This window comes from Colius striatus, chromosome 9 (assembly GCF_028858725.1).
Source record: "Colius striatus isolate bColStr4 chromosome 9, bColStr4.1.hap1, whole genome shotgun sequence".
Lineage (NCBI taxonomy): Eukaryota > Metazoa > Chordata > Aves > Coliiformes > Coliidae > Colius > Colius striatus.
In genome coordinates this window covers 28,730,065-28,747,486 of record NC_084767.1, presented here as the reverse complement: position 1 = coordinate 28,747,486, position 17,422 = coordinate 28,730,065, and the positions used below count along the sequence as shown (strand labels likewise).

General features: G+C 37.0%; 1 protein-coding gene across 1 annotated transcript in view; it reads left to right on the top strand.

The window, feature by feature from the left end:
• Positions 1-17,187, top strand: part of CALCRL (calcitonin receptor like receptor) — a 65,806-nt gene extending 48,619 nt beyond the window's left edge. Inside the window, exons 8-13 of the mRNA XM_062002643.1 lie at positions 576-729; positions 1,980-2,040; positions 2,155-2,221; positions 7,653-7,871; positions 8,236-8,277; positions 14,215-17,187. Of these exons, the coding sequence (XP_061858627.1) occupies positions 576-729; positions 1,980-2,040; positions 2,155-2,221; positions 7,653-7,871; positions 8,236-8,277; positions 14,215-14,436 (765 nt within the window). The 3' untranslated portion in view covers positions 14,437-17,187. The remainder of the gene's footprint in view (positions 1-575; positions 730-1,979; positions 2,041-2,154; positions 2,222-7,652; positions 7,872-8,235; positions 8,278-14,214) is intronic.
• The last annotated feature ends 235 nt before the right edge of the window (positions 17,188-17,422 follow it).

Genomic DNA, 17,422 nt, shown 5'->3' with positions numbered 1-17,422 from the left:
CACTGGTCTTAAGTGCGACCTGATCTAGGTGACCCTGCTTCTGCAGGGCGATTGGACTAGATGATCTCTAAAGGTCCCTTCCAACCCCTACCATTCTATGATTCAAGCAAGTTATCACTAGGTTAAAAATTGAAATATTGCAAGTATTTTAAAAAGATACATTGTTTTCTGGAATGAACTCCAGAGTTCACTCTGGAGTGGTGACTGGTAAAACTAAGGGGATTACCCTCATCAAAGTACATTTTTCTGTATGGTTGCTATCAGCTAATTTAAGGATTCCCTGTTAATTAGTATGGTCAAATGTGGCAATGTTTGCAACAAGGGAAAATATCATTACAGCTTTCTGACCTCATGCTTGAGGATATTGATGTCTTCATGTTTGAATAATAAAAATAGAGGCTCGATCATCAACTTTTTGTCACCACTAAGTATGAAATTACATGTTAAAAAAAAATGTAATTGTAGTGAAAAAACAGAATAAATATCAACATTTGACTTAAGCAGTAGATTTTCCCATTTTTAAAATTGAAATTTTGCAACTTAAAAATTTATATTGTACTCTGCCTTTTTCTCAGGTTAGTTGCAAAGTATCACAGTTCATCTACCTGTACCTAATGGGTTGCAACTACTTTTGGATGCTGTGTGAAGGCATTTACCTGCATACTCTCATCGTGGTGGCTGTTTTTGCTGAGAAACAACACTTGATGTGGTATTACCTTCTTGGTTGGGGTATGCAATTTAATTTTCTGTATTTTCAAGCCAATGCAGTCTCTTTCTCCTTTTCATGAGACTTTGAACATCTATACCTTTGCTTCTCTGAGCTGCTAGTTTTGAACAATGATGGTACACCCTTCATCTTTGTAGTGTTTTAACAGGCTTAGATATATTAATGTAGGAAGTCGCATGTACCTCTGTCTTTGCTGAAAGAGAGATTATGCATTTCTGGAGTCAGGAAGCAACTCCTCCTTTGTATAGAGAAAGAAGTCTCCTATTATGAAAAAGACATTAAGAAGTAATTATTCATTGTTCCTCTTCTAAAAGATGTTTATTCAGGAATGAACGTTTGTTTTCAGAGAACTCTCACCATGTCTAGGGTGGAGGGTCAGAACTGAGTTAGAGATGGCCAAGGATTTATTTTTTCAGCAGTTCCACTTGACCTGTATTGTTCATTAAGCAAATACAGAATAGCTGTAGCTGGAGGTCTCAAATAATTAAAGGTCTCAGTATCAAAGCTAACATGCAAACCTGGCCATTTCAGATAATGCACAACAGCATGTTCACAAAGTGCAAATGAGGGCTTTCTGCTCAGCTGCAGTGTATTGGCACATCTATCTATAATGTGACGTAGTAGCTGGGTTTCAAGATTTCTCACTACAGACATAGTTGAGATGTGGTTAAAATACCACAGATGCTCAGCAGTTTCTGAGCGTTAGGTACCACCAGTGTGACAAGGACTCCGGGTAACGAAATTATGGATTCTTTAAAGTTTTTAAATTCTGAATAAATTCTAATTAAATTTTAATTCTGATTTCCAGAGTCTTCTTTCAAATAGGTTTTGCAGATGACCTTGTATTTTGAATACCCAGAAAGTATCAGTGTGGACACAATCAGAATTGTTAATATTGTTGCAGCTATGGCCATATATACCTATATACTTAGCATTATTAGGTATTGCAGTCTGAGGAAAAATCTGTGTTAATGACGGTTGATTGTTACATTCTAGAAAGTTGTAGTTTGATTTCCCTTTTCTTTCTGTGTGTTCATATGAATTTTTGGGCCAGATATTGGGAATAAGATTTCATACACCTCTCAGAAAGAAATCTGAGTAAACAAATGAAAATGGCTCCGGTTACTTTATTTGCTCTGCAGATGTATAGTTTGCATAATGTAAAAGTATAGAAGATTCCTGCAAGAGATATAAGTTTACTTAGTTATTAGTCAGGCTTACATATGAAGAAAATATTGTTTTTTCTTCGCAGGTTTCCCACTGATCCCTGCCTGCATACATGCAGTTGCTAGAAGTTTATATTATAATGACAAGTAAGTACCATCTCTACTTGCTTTCAAGACTTTGATTTTCTTTAAGGCAAAAAAAGGGAATCCAAACAGATAATGAAATGCCAATTTTTTTCTTTTCCTGTTTGTTTTCTCTAGCTGTTGGATCAGCTCTGATACTCATCTGCTGTACATTATCCATGGCCCTATTTGTGCTGCTCTCTTGGTAAGCATTTTTCAGATAATAATTTGGTTCTTTTTTTGTTTTCTGTTGTTTTGTTTTTTTCTGTTTTTTTTTTAATGGACTTACAAAGTTGGTAAGAGCCTAAAGCTAACTTTTGTAGTCAGTTGTTATTCACAGGACTGTCATTTAAGCCAGTAGGTGCCTTGAGCAGTCCAGAGACCAAGTCTTGGCCTTATTAAGGAGCTGTTCTTTGAGAAACGGGTTTTGCAATGTTTACTATCAACCCCCTTAAATGCTAGTGAGAAAGACAGTATTACCTGGAATACTGTGGCGCCACATTCAAATCCTTCCTTTAGCTGATAATGCTTTTGGACTGCCCAGACCATCTGCCAGATTGATCCTGCAATGACCATCATTGTGTCTCTGTGCTAATATGGCCAGACAGCTACAGACTGGACTTCACTCAGGTTCAAAAAGAGGGTTCTTGGATGTCAAGACTGACTGTGGGTGGGAATTACAGGATGGAGAGAAGCTGGAGCTGGCCCTTGGGAAAGAACCAATGGAAACAGTTCTGCAAATATCTGTGTCTTCTGTTACGATACTAATGTAGCAATGGCCACTGGGTATTGCAAGTCCTCTGCTTTGTTAGTCCTCATGGAGTTCTTAAAGCACGGTGTTCTATATTACACTCCAAGGTCATGCCAGCTCTATTAAACAAATGTTTGCTACTGGAGACATTAAGTTCTAGGCATGTAACTTGAGACATCATTGTATAGGAATCCACATTGTACTTCAGTTATTCCAGGATAGAATTTAACCTATGAAATTCAGTCAAGAGATGATTCCCAAACAGAAATAGATGCATAATAAAACAATATACTAATATATACCTACTTACACAACTATCTATGTAATTGATATCTATGGATGTGTAATGCAGAGGATGCTGCTGTGTAGAGGCCTTCTATATGTAACTGGAATTAGCTGCTGACTATATATTGCAGTTACCTCTTTTGTTTTAACAGAAACGTCAAGCTGATCTGGCAAAAGTATTGTATACATGTCTGCAGACTTATCTTTCATTGTATGATCGTCAGATCTGTAAATGTAAAACCAATTCTAAATCCTTTCAACTTTTTTCTTCTAATTTACATAGAAGGTAAAAACTTGTTTTCACACACAGGGACAGGGGATTTTTTGCTCACTTCAGTGGTACTATATTTCATCCAGAATATGTAATGCTATTCTGCGTTGCCTTTTGAGTTCTTACTTCCTTTGTCCAGGTACCTCTTCACAGATATATCACTTAAATAAAGCTCTTTAAAGCTGAAATATAATTTGTATTAGTCAGAGCTTGCTTAAATAACAACAGAAAAATTTGTGTTAAAGTTGTGTGACTATAACATCTTCTGTGAAATGGTCTCATTTTAGGATGTAAGATCACTTTCTCCTTCTCAGCAGTGACCTTCACCAAGTCACACTGAAAAGTGTGGCAAGGCTGGTTTCAAATATACTGGATCAGTCCCAAACTGTCAGGTCTTCTTTCCATTCAAGGCAACACTAAGAATGCTCTTTAGTTTTAGTGGAGGGATAATAATTGCCTCTGTTTTGGGAGAAGCCTATATCAATTATCTTTGCAATTTAAAAATATGTATATCTTTGTTCCTATATTTTTCATGGACTGACTGAAGGTGGGCTTTTCTGCGTTTTTCTAACTCTTCAGTAAAATCAACAAATTTATTTGAAAATCATGTAGGAATAATAGAGATTAAACAACACCTTGTGTGTGATGTGAAAATAGCTTAAAGGAGTTACTCTCCTTTCTGGTAACAACAAAAAAAAATGTTATATGTCAATTCAGGAAAAACAAGCCAAAGACTAGATGAAATGCATGTGTTTCTACTTTCTGAACAGAACCCTTATTTGCTTAAGCAGCTTGCATGCCAGATAAAATTTTCACACTTTACTAAGCATGACCTGCTTTAGTAGATGTTTAAGCAACAATATTAAACTTCAAAATAGATAACAAAGGAGAAGATACCATTTCTACTTTCAGGAGCAAGATCTCAAAGAACACAAAGAGGACTGGGTAGTCAGGGTGGTGGGAAGTGGATGCCAGGGAGAACTGGCAGAAGCCAGTATGTCCCTGAAAATCCTACAGTTACACAAAGTTAACAATAACGCTGCTTTTATAATCCCTGTTATTACATAACTGTGGGCAGATCCCTGCCAAAGAAACTGGAAATGGGAGCAGACATAGGTTGCATTTTGACTGGAATTGTCTTCAGTTCACCATTTAATTACAACTGTTTGTCTAAGCAACCACAATTAATGGAATAGTGTGAGAAGGAAGCAATAGAGGGTGATGGTAGTTTTTACACTAGACAAATATTGATCAAAATAGAGGAGGGGAAAAAAAACAATTAATTTGAATGTTTATGAAAGCAGTGGTCATTTCAGTGTAGATTTGTGATGTGCCTGTGCACTAATGACTTAGTTTATATTGGTGACACTGAAAGAGATTTTCATAGAATCATAGATCCGTAGGGGTTGGAAGAGACCACTAGAGGTCATCTAGTCCAACCCCCCTGCTAAAGTAGGTCACAGGAATGCATCCAGGCGGGTTTTGAAGACCTCCAGAGAAGGAGACTCCACATCCTGCCTGGGCAGCCTGTGCCAAGGCTCCCTCACCCTCACAGTAAAACAGTTTTTCATTTTGATTTGGTTATGCCATTATTTATACAAATAGTATTACAGGGATGTTTGTATTGTCCTATAACTATGTTATCTATTAGTGTCTTAGACTGACAGCCTTTATATCTGTACATTCTTTTACAAGTAATAAGTGTAGTTGGTGAACATGTACTAGAAGAAAGGTCAGGAGTTCCTAACTTTGTCACTGACCTATTTAATGACTTTAGGCTTGACTCAGTGCAAGACTTAGGAGTTTAGAAGCTGAATGCTTAACGTTCCTCCTCCCAGCCTTGGGAATGTCCACAGACCAAGTGTAAGACCTGTCTTCACGAACATACACATATGTTCTGCCCAAGCAAGTCAGGCTCAAGCAAGCTAAGATCTCAAGCTGCATAACTATATTTAAAGCCACACAGTGGCTACCAGATAGTATCTAAGCATATCTGAATTTTTTTATCTGAGAATGGTCTACTTATGTCATCCTAAGGATTACCATACTCAACATGGAGAGAAGTACAAATACTATGGACCTGAGGAGAATTTCATTCAGAACTTCAGCCCCTATTGACTAATAAGCTCAGCTAAGTCAACAGCCACTCTTAAGGCAGAACCTAAATTCTACTAAGTTCTCAGTATAAATTCCCACATTTCTTTTTATCTAGGATTGCCTTCTCTCCCTTTGTTTTCATTTTTGTTCATTTGCTTGGTTCACTGTGGAGCTGCTGGTATTTTACAATGTATTCATACTGCAGCTAGCACAGTGGGACTCCTTTGGGGCTTTACAAAGCATCACAGTCAATTTGATGATAATATATATGCAAGTAGTTCCACTGGCCTACTTTTGCTTGAATGTAAAAATCTCCTCACTGCTTTGCTGAAGTCAAGACCTTTTTTCATCACTTTAAGAATTCAGTTAATTCAGATCTCTCTGTATTTGTGACAAAAGAGATACACATCAAAAATTGGTGCAGCATACTTTTAGTGACAATCATACTGTTCTCTGTCCTCTGCTTTCCCTCATTAATCTTTTCTGTTTGCCTTCATACCTATTTGCAAACTCTTGATGTGCTTGTTTTTTATAGTTTTTCATTTTGGTAGGTAAGTGGATAAATTAATAAAGTTAGGTATATTTTAGCATGTTGTTAATGAAATAGTGGTGGTATTTTCTTCCTGGCTGCAACTTTCATCTTCAGTTGCCATCAAGGCCAACTCCTATGAGTTGACCATGCTACATAAACACAAGGGAGCTGAAAACTGAGACATGTTGATGTTGAACTAGTAGATTTGAGAAGGATTAAGTTTAGAAATGGAGGAAGGACTTATTGTCTAGATGTACTATAGGAAGTTGGATGAAGATCATGGACTGCATAAAATCTAAATAAATCCCTTGAGAAAAAAAATCAGAAGACCTTGGTGCTTAAACAAAGCCTAAAGGTAGCTGGACAATTCCAGGAGAAATTCATGCTGTAGTTTCCTATATAAAACAATTTCCTGTTGAAATTATTTAAATAGTATGTAAGTAGAATATAAATAACATCACATATCTGTCAAGGGCCTTGTTGCTATAACAATACACAGCTGTTTATCATGAAAACCTGAACTGACATGAAAGAATTCTGCCAGGGTTGTGGAGGACAAGGAAGAAACATATGCTCTGAAATGGCTTCCTTCTTTGCACTCGTCCTCACCCCAGACCAGGAATTCCTAATCTTTCTACACTTCCCCCCACCCGGCCCGCCATACCCCCATCCCCATCCCTTTTGTCTCTAGATAGTTGTTGACAAGGACAGACAATTATCTGGAAGAAGAGATAGGACCAGACTCTAGGTCTCTGTCTTCCATGGAGGCTCCCTTAAGCAGCATTGTCCTGTCTCTGCTCCTGGGACAGGGTGACAGAACTGAATGAGCTCTCTGGGTCTCCTCTAGCTCTGGTTTCTGTACTACCATTATCCCACACTGCACGAATCATCCCTTGGGTATAGGTGTATGTTTATGCTTATACACACATATAGGTCTGTATTAGTTTTGTAGTTGCTCGCAGTGAGTGCTCACATGCTGAAGGATACAGTTTGCATAGTTGTCATTTCAGTTTGGGATTATTTCAGGTTTTGTGAAACTTAATTACTAGATATACACCACTGTTAACAAGAAAGTCCTTAATAGCCGTAGAAATCATGAAGTCCAGTAGTGCATGAGAATGACATAGGGCATCATCTTACTGCTTTGCTCCATTTGCATTTCTGCTGAATGATGAAAAAATCCAACCATTGGCCACTGTAAGAATGTTAAACCTGCTCTTTGACTACAGGAGTACGTAGTTCCTTGTAGCAGGAATTTTTACCGCAATTTTAAATTTATTTTTTAAAATTCAGATTTTTTTTTCTCTCGAAATGTATCAAATTTGTATTTGAAAAATAATTTTTTGAAGAACCATATTGAAGACAAAGACAGAAGAATGTCATCCTTGTTCTTGAGTGACCTAAAAAAAGGCATCATTTTTTAAACCTCTAATTCATTCACCTGTGTACCATTACCATGGTACTGAGCGAAAGGTGCATGGATTGGTAAGGCTAGAAGACTGACACTGGGTGGACACTTGCTTAAGAGGAATGGTACTAGAACTGTTACTTGACGGTGTTTTCAAAGAGTTTTAACTCTGTCGTACAGTCACCATGCTATCTGTATAGTATGATTTATCTTGAGTTTCTTGTTTCTAGTATCAGAAAAGCAGTGTGGAGGACTGTTATATTTCTCAGACTGTCGTTTTCTTTTCGAACAGGTGAATCTTTTCTTCCTGCTAAATATTGTTCGTGTTCTTATAACCAAGCTGAAAGACACCCACAAGGCAGAATCCAACCTGTATATGAAAGCAGTGAGAGCTACCTTGATTCTTGTTCCACTCCTTGGCATTGAATTTGTGTTGTTTCCATGGCGACCAGAAGGCCGGATCGCTGAGGAGGTGTATGACTATGTGATGCACATCCTTATGCACTACCAGGTAGGAAGCGTGACACATTTTCTGCTCACTTGAGTTAGACAGCAGTTGGCATGGGAAGCAAATGAAGGAGAAATCCTTGTGTTACTTTAATTTTTAATGACCTTCATGCAATGTTCTTATATGTGACCTGAACTTTGTTGTTATGCTGAAGTTTAATCTCTTAAAGGAAAGAAACATCATGCTAGACAGCTGGCCCAATACTTTTTAATAATGGATTTTTAGAAATAATTCACCAAGTTTAGATCTGTACTACATTTTCCTTGCTATGTATCTGAATTTTATCAGTAACCTCTAATTATCTCAAACCTGGAAAAATCCACGTGCGTGTGAAATAAAGCGGAATATTTTTGTTTTTGTTTTACAGGGTCTGCTGGTGGCTACAATTTTCTGCTTCTTTAATGGAGAGGTAGAGTAGCATTATTTTAAGTAACATTATATTATTATGTAATACTTTTCCTAGTCTATATTTTTGTATGTTTCAGCAATTAGAGAGGTGATAATTTTAAAATCATTCAAAAAAATGTTCAAAGTCTAAATTTTACAAGTCTAAGTTTTACAAGGAACTAAGTAAAAAAAAAATCTTGCTGCCAAGAGCAGAGCTTAGTAGACTGTCCTGTCATTGGTGGCATCAGTAAGTACTTTCAGGGTGACTTCTTCTGAGCTGTGTACATATCTCCTGATTATATAAGGAATTGAAGACAATTGTCACTTTGATATGAATTCTTAATAAATATGATAGTAAAGTAAAAGGTAATTCACTATCCAGAAGGTAGCTTTGTCTATGTAAGAGGCTGTATGTCATCTGTTATCATGGAGAATCCCGTTTGACCTTTCTGAAGCAGGAATAGAGCATATTGCAACATGTTGCCGTGCTGAGATACTGCTCTACTTATGACAGCTCTTTGGGGAAATCTTAGGCTGAAGTTCAGTAAACAGTTTTTTAGCACTGCTAAAAAATATCATTCCAAAAATAAGGACTTAATAGCTTATTGTGCTTAGGTCAGAAACATGCATCAAATAAGCAGTGTGCTTTTAAGGAACCAGTCAATTCCAAGAACTAACTTCTTTATTCTTACGTTTGAGGATTGTGCTGTATCTCAGTAATATGTGGTACTGACCCTGTTGAAGCTGACAAGTTTTGCTGTTGTCTTGACTAGATCAAGGTCCTGTAAGTTAGACGTGCACACAGTAATTTGTGTAGAGCCTCTGGCCCTCAGGCTGTAGAGGGTACTCTTAAAGAATCAGAGATCAAAGGAGTAGAAAGCCTATAAAAAATACTAAATTTTTAATATGGCTCTTGCTTGCTAAAAAAAAGACAGGAACCCCCCCAGAGATGAACAAAAGCATTCCGCCAAAAAATTAACTGATACTTTGCAAACACTCTTGGTAGAGGAACAGTTACAATGCTACACTTATTCCTACACATCTGTTTACTTGTTCTACATTGAGTGTGGTTGCTGTATATGGCTATAAGCAAATGTGTGGGAGTAACCAGATTTTTTCATGGGACCGGATGCTCAGTTTCTTGATGTTCTAAAATCGTATCAATGTACTTATATAATGTTATTGGAGATAAATATTTACTTGCAGGTAAATATTTGGCTAATACTAAAATTGATTTATGCAGAGCTTTGTTCCTCCCCTTCCTAAATCTGAAGCTGACTGAATTGCAATGAATCTACCACAGGATTTCAAGGCTTATTTCTGCTCCCTCCCCCAAGATGTATGAGTCTCAGTGGTTTGAGGGTTTTTTGCCAAGGAGACAGGAAAGATGGAGAGGCTTTCTGACAGTTCAGTGGGAATGGAACAATGATTTTGATCTGATTTTAACATAAAGTAGGTCCAGGTTCAAGTCCTGTTTCTACATTTGCTTCAAAGCGGAACACATCATTCAACATTCTGGATGTAATTTGATCACTTGCTCACTTTCAGCATTGACATTTCCCACACCCTTTCTTTTCTAAATTTTATAATTCAGATTGCCATCTAAAACAGATTTTTGGAAAAAATCATACAGAATTTGTTCTTCTCCATTGCAAAATTGGAGGAAAAAAACCCCTTGACATCTCTGCAGTTTCTATGAAATAGCATTGTCACTACTCAGTTCTGCCTTTCAATTCTTGTAGATCTTCTGAGACTACTTGATTACCTAAACAAGTCAAAACTCTAATTTTAAAATATTATAATCAGTAAGAATTTTATCTGTTAATACTCTGTTGTTACAAACTCATATTTTTTTACATGCTTTCTTCTGCTGTGTAAAAAAAGTAAACCTGAGTCATCCCATGAATTCAGTCTCTTAAATTCACTATGAGCTGGGCAGTGGTAAAAGATGAGCTCTTACACTGCTTCTACAAATGGTCACAGATGCATCACTGCTGGAATGTATGCCAATAGGAAATGTTAAAAGGAGAATTTAACCATTTTAACATTTATTAATGCAGTCATTTAATTTCTAGACCCTGAGCCTCAACTGTGTCAGTTAAACATACATGTTTGTGTTTGCTTTCCACAGAGTAAAAATCTCTGCTTTTTAAACCACTTTTGTGTTCAGTGCTTCAATGACCACTATTCACTTTTTTTTTTTTTTTTTTTTACACATAGAATCATAGATCTGTAGGGGTTGGAAGAGACCTCTAGAGGTCATCTAGTCCAACACTCCTGCTAAAGCAGGTCACAGGTATGTGTCCAGGCAGGTTTTGAAGACCTCCAGAGAAGGAGAGTCCACACCCTCGCTGGGAAGTCTATGCCAAGACTCCCTCATCCTTGCAGTAAAGAAGTTTTTCCTTAAGTTCAGGTGGAACTTTTTGTGTTCCAGCTTTTGTCCATTACCCCTCGCCCTATACCTTTCAAATACTTGTAAGTAATTATGAGATCGCCCCTCAGTCTCCTCCAAGCTGAACAGCCCCTGATCCCACAGCCTTTCCTCATAAGGAAGATACTCCAGTCCCTTGATCATCTTGATGGCCCTGAGCTAGACTCTCTCCAGAAGTTCCCTGTCCCTCTTGAGCTGGGGAGCCCAGTACTGGACACAGTACTCCAGCTGAGGCCTCAGCAGGCCAGAGGAGAGAGGGAGGAGAACCATGTTCAAGAAGAGACTTTTGGCTTTATAAATAACTATATTAGTAAAGAAATCCACAGGGAGAATGACAGTGTAGTTAGAAAACATCTGCACAGAAAAAAAAAAAAAAAGTTTCCTTTGAATACTAAAGGCTTCAGCTTCTGGCCTGAAAACCTGCAGGCACACATGTATTCTGTGGCCAATCTCTGTTCAAGTGCCTCTCTGGCAAAAAACAAGATAACAGTGGTCTTCTAGCTGAGAGCTCTAGTGAAAAGAAACCAAGAAAAGAAAAATAGCTGGTATATCCTGCTGATTGCATCCAAGGAACATCTCCAAGCTTCTTGAGCAGCACAGCCAGGCAAGGTCTGTCAAATCCAGTTCTAACACACAGAGCACCCGTTTGTCTCAAACAGTGCAAACTCATCATCTTTATCTTCTGTATAAGGACACACACATTCTACTCATGTCCTAGCACTCCACAAAATAAGATGCTTCTTGACTACCTCATTGTGTTTTCCAGTTTGAGTTGGACTAGAGTGGCCTTGGGGGTGACACAGGCTGTACCCAGAGAACTTTATCCCAGATCTCTGATAAATCAGTAGAAAGATTCCTACTGAGCTATCAACAGCAGGTGACAATAATAACCCACAGTATCCATGTAAGGCTTGTGGGGTTTGTTTGGTTTGGGTTTTTTTTCTTTTGTTTCATAGGTCTACAATAATGTTGCAGTAAAGATTATGGTCTTGAGTCTGCAGGGTTATACAATCCCTTTGTCAACATTTCATTAAATGTATTGCTTAATACTCTTCCTTGTAATCAATAACAAAGTGTAGCCCCTCCTAAGCTGAATTTACAGCTCTCTGCAACTACTCAAAGCTGAGGAAACAGCAACAAAAGTTCTGGTTTCACTTCAAGGGTAGACATGCATATTGTTAAACTGTGCTAAATATTGTTAAACAGTGTTAGAGACTGTTAACACCCTATAAGAAGAGATGTGTGGGAAAACAGAGGTGAAATATTGATTCAGCAGTAACAGAGAGGGCTTAAGAATGCCAGAATGCACAGCTGGGTTAGAAGTGCACAAGAGAGGCACGGGGGTGGACACATAGGATGCACTCTGTATAGCAGTCTGTTGCTGGCCTTGCTTGGCCTTAGAAGTAGCCTGAAGGCGCTGGTGCTGCAGTGATACTCATGGCTCTCTTGAGCTGTAAGGACTGATGTCCTTTAGGACTGGTTTACAAATATTATAAACGATTGAAAATAAGATGCAGAAACAAATGTTACGGAAGCAGGCAGGAGGAAGTGAAGAAGACCTCAGCACAGGCTTTTGTGCAATTCAGCAGGTCTAGTTTATTTCCCATCTCTGCCAGTAGACACCTTTGACCTTGGTTAAGCCATTTAGTTGCAGTTTCTGACATTTACCATCTCCAGCCTGTCTTATCTAAAGTGAAAATTGCTTAATATCTAATTTTTTGTGTGTGTCTACAGTAAACACTAATATTATTGAGGTAATTGACTATGGAAAGGAGAACAAATGGAACATAACTTAGTGATATACACACATTGACTGATATGATTTAAATAAATTCCAAGCTTATTTCTTGGAAAATATGGAATTTTGAATGTGCCTTTTCTCTTGGTTTTATGAGGGATCGCAGGAACTAGATTCAACCCATGTGAAGGTTCAAGGCTATATCATGGAATCATAGAATGATAGGGGTTGGAAGGGAACTTAAGAGATGATCGAGTCCAATATATTGCTATGCAATGCAAATTAATTAATCAAAAACTTCCTGTGATGAAACAAGAACTCTCCATTTATACTTGGAAGAAGTACAGAATTTTTTTATGAAGAGCAAAAAGATCAGATACTGAGAAGTATTAAGACACTTGATTTTTCTTCAATGTTTTTAAATCTTTGTTTAGATGTTTTGAGTGGATTGGAATGGTTCTATGAACAGCAATAGGCCATATCCTTTGCCCTAAAATACTAATTTCTTATGTTACTCAGTTGATAGTTATTCCCTTACCCTTTAACATTTTCTTTACAAGGATTTTGAAAAATGTTAAGTTCTCCTTTAAACAGACTGCAGGAAGTCTGAAAATTACATCCCTTTTCTTCTATTTATTTTTATTTTTCATAATTAAAGCCAGAGTAAAGTTAGACAAAAGAAGCCATTGTGTTAGGGAAATGTAAAGCAAACACAAAAGAAACCCTGAAGACCTATGGAAAATCCTAAAAATGATTACTCACAGTATCAACATTTAACTGGGAGAATCACTGTTCACAGTTCCTTTGTCTGTAACAATGTGAAATGAAGGTCATGCTCGTGACTGAGGCCTTTAATTTGGATTGCACTACTTAGATAAATTCAGTGGCCCCCAAACACTTTGTGCAAGTCAGTGCCTTGCCAGTCAATGCCAGAATACTTTGTGTACAAAGTGGGGCTGAAGATGAAATGAAATATTCATAATCTATGGGTAGGTCTTTTTAACATTTGAAAAAAACCCAAAAAACAACTCTCTTTAAAAAAGCAACAACAATAGCTGTTACTATTCTTAGCATTCCCGGCTTGGCATCTTCACTGAACAACTAATTCCATGTGCATCTCCTGAATGTGATGCTTGGTCAGTCCCACATGCACAGGTGTTTAACCGTACTGTAGGAGAAAAAGGCATCACATTCTTTCATTGGAGATGTAAACCATCTGGGGCCTTCAGCTGTTTTATTGGCTTGATTTTTAACACTCGTAGAAATAGAGAGTTTGGAAAATACTTTTCATTTCATTAAAGTACAATCAGAAGTTAACAATTCCTTTCTTTTTCCAGAACTATAGTAAATGTAAATTATGGTTTGTTGAGAGTATAAGTATTTACAGCTGCTGAGGATTATTTTGAAGATAAGGATAAATAGAACTGACTCTTTTCACCCATAAATCTGAGCTGTCTACACTGGTGGACTTCAGTTCACACTGGAGAAAGCAACAAATCTGATGCTGATGCTCCTGTAATCTTTGCTTTTCCCGAGCAACTAATTCACTGCAATTGCAAAATATATTTTTTTCACACCATAATTGCTAAAGAATCATGCCTACTTCAACTGTAAATATTTCAGAACATCTCATGTGCCAGATCACATGTAGGTACTCCCCTTTTTCAGGAGTACTGAGCCTTACTCTTGAATTTACTTAGACACATTATGGCACTTGAGAGTCAACGACTGAAGTCCAATGATATCTTTCCAAATGTTTTACATGCATTTCTCTTTGTTTCCTGGCACAGGTCCAAGCCGTTTTGAGAAGACATTGGAATCAGTATAAAATCCAGTTTGAGCACAGCTTCAGCCACTCGGATGCCATGCGCACTGCTTCCTACACCGTCTCCTCAATCAGCGACGTGCAAGGCTACAGCTACAGTCACGACTGCACCAGTGAACACTTAAATGGGAAAGGCTACCATGACATGGAAAGTGTTGTTTTAAAAACTGAAAAGCTGTATGGTTGACTGCTGAAGGCACAGCATATGCCACTGCACTCTCCCTCATGAACTCCAAGTGTGATTTAATAACTTCATGGCCAGGAGATTTTACCTAACTTGGGGCATGTAATTCTCCCAAATGATGCAAACTAACCCAACACAATTTTCATATGTATGTATATAACTGCATATATACAAATATTTGTGTTTCTGTGTATCTATATAGTATGGACATGTGTACATATATGTATATGTATGTGCATTTATATAAGGATGCAGACTTTGCCTCTTCAGTTTCTACTGTGTAGATGAGGTTGACAATTTTTTGTACAAAGGGAATCAATGAAGGATTTCTTATTTTTTCTGCAAGTTTGTATAAGACTGTGTTGCATTGAAACCACTTCATTTGCCTATGGAATCTTAGAGTGTAAATACCATAGTACTGTATTGTCTTAACGCAAGCTAAAACAGAACAAAGGAAAATGGTTGAAGTAAGTGTAATAATAACAATAAGTTATCCAGGTTAATTTTGTGTCCAGTATTTGACTCTCAAAAAAGCCCAACAGGTAGTCTGAGATAACAGCCTCCAAGATAGTGGTGGTTTGGTCTGGCCAGTTTGGTTTTTCCACCTTTTTAAAATCAAGCATAAAGACAAGAGGGCAAGTCTGAGACTCTGCTTACTTCTGTACTGCAGTGTAAGTCTTACTACAAATCACAAAAGTAAAAGTTTTATTGGTTTATTTTGTAAGCAAGTCTACTTCAAGTGGGGAAAAAACAAAACTAAGTAAAAGAAAAGTAGATGCTGGAGTTGATAGACTGTTGTGCTAATTCATGTATATCTGGGGCATGATAGCCAGTCAAAAAAAAAAAAATGAAACACGGTTCTTTGAGAGCACTTCAGTTTTAAATAAGCAATTTTGTGTATAAACAACTTGAATTCAACATATAAACATTTTTGTCAGTAGCTTTTCTGTAAGCGTCATTAGCATCTAGTTAATTTACTGTCACACAGTGTTTATTGGTTTGTGAGTTCATAAGGCTTTGAAATACTCTGCATTTAGAAAGAAAACTTTAGGAGGAAAACTTTAGGTGCAAGTTCACACCACTTGCACCTTTCTGTAGTTTTTTACAGTTCTTATGTCTGGATTTTGAATTTAGAAAGTGTGTTATTAATTATTTAGTTTCATAATATAGAATCTCAGGATGCACAAATCAATACTTCTTTTCTTCTACAAGGCTGTCTGGTTGATTGATGGAAATGATCTGAAAATCAGTTGGATTCTGTACTTTACATAGTATGCAATCTGGCAATCAGATGTCACAATCCCTTTGATTGTAAGAGTACAGTAACAGTGTCTGCCAAAACACCAGAGGTTACTTAAAACTCTGCCTGCTGATCTTTGTAGTGTTACTTAAAATCTGCACAATGTTCTCAAAATACTAGTGGTGCAGAAAGATCCCTGCTCTGGTATAGCATCTTTACACTTGGGAGGACCTGATCATCAACTGGTATAAAGTTTTCTTGAGTTCCATTTTCAGAATCGATGAGTACCAGCTGAGAATCCAAGCCCAGGCAGATATCTATCAATTTAAAAGTCCTTTATGGTATATTATCAGACAGTTATTTCAATGGTACCTGGTAGGTTGCTGTAATTAAAACATACATGACAGTTTAGAGTGTGATACAATATTCAGTTTTTAATTAAGCTTCCTTTTTCAGCTAGGCAGTTCAAATATACATTTTTATCATTTACTGCAAAGTACTAGTTGCCAATTGTTGCCTGCCCTCTGTTAGAGAATCTTATAATAATTTAGGGTTGAAAGTGTTTTTCCACAGAAATCATCCTACCTGTAGGTGGACAATCAGAGCATGCTTCTAGACACACACACACACACACACATCCAGCTGGATGTGCAAGAAACTCTGGCTGTGGAGGGTTACCTGACATGAGAGAGTTGCGTTTCCCTTCCCCATGAGGTTAACTAACCTATTTCCTATTTGGGATGGGAAAATATAAATTCCCTATTTTATCTTCCTACCTCACCTGTTTCAATTCCTACACAACTAAGAGAAGAGTCTACTGCTTAAAATATTTTTCTGTCACAATAAATTAAAATCTTTATGCCAATTTTTCATGGCTTATTACCTTCTTCACAGAATGTTGTAGTCGTCATTATTTTCTAGGATGGAAATAAATTCTATTTGAGTGAAGCTCTGAGATTCCTTTGAACATGTAAAGACTTTTTTGTTATTATTTGCTCCTTTTTTGTTTTGTTATTTAGTGGGGATTTATTGTATCAATCTACAGGGGCTACAGAAACACTTTCCTTGTATTTGGTATCTGTAATACCAGCATGTTAGTATTCTGTGAGAGGGACTGTCTGTTCTTAATGCTACTGTCTTCAATTAATAAGTCATACCATTTCAGGGTCCCCTCTGTTGTTTGTTTATTGTTAGCATTTGTTGAATTTTTTCATTGTGATGATCTACTACAGTATTTGGCTGTAGAAGTGCTGCAACATATATTCCTTTTCATGTCATAAAACATTTGGGCTGGAAACCAGGCTACATTCAAGTATTGTACTATGTAAATAAGATTAATAGAAGCTATAGCATTGTATTTATTGCTTACATTAAGAATGACATGGGAAAAAATGTGAAGTTATTTTTTTGGTTGTGCTTTATTTTCAGTTTGTTCATAAGAATCATCTTGCATTTTAATTGCTGAAACAAGTATTATGTTTTTGATCAATAAAATATTACTACATTTATTCGGATATCTTGTGCTGAGATGCAATAATATATAATAAGAATGCTGATATCTAATCTAGATTTTCACAGATGTTTTAACTGTATGTTAATGAAATATTAACTGAGAGAAGGTCATTACATAGAGTCACTAACATTTTTTCAGGTTTTAATTATTTATTTAATACATTTTTAATGCATAGTAGAGTGTTGCATTTCTGGAGAAAGCTTGCACAGATGAATTAATATAAGATGGCTGCACTT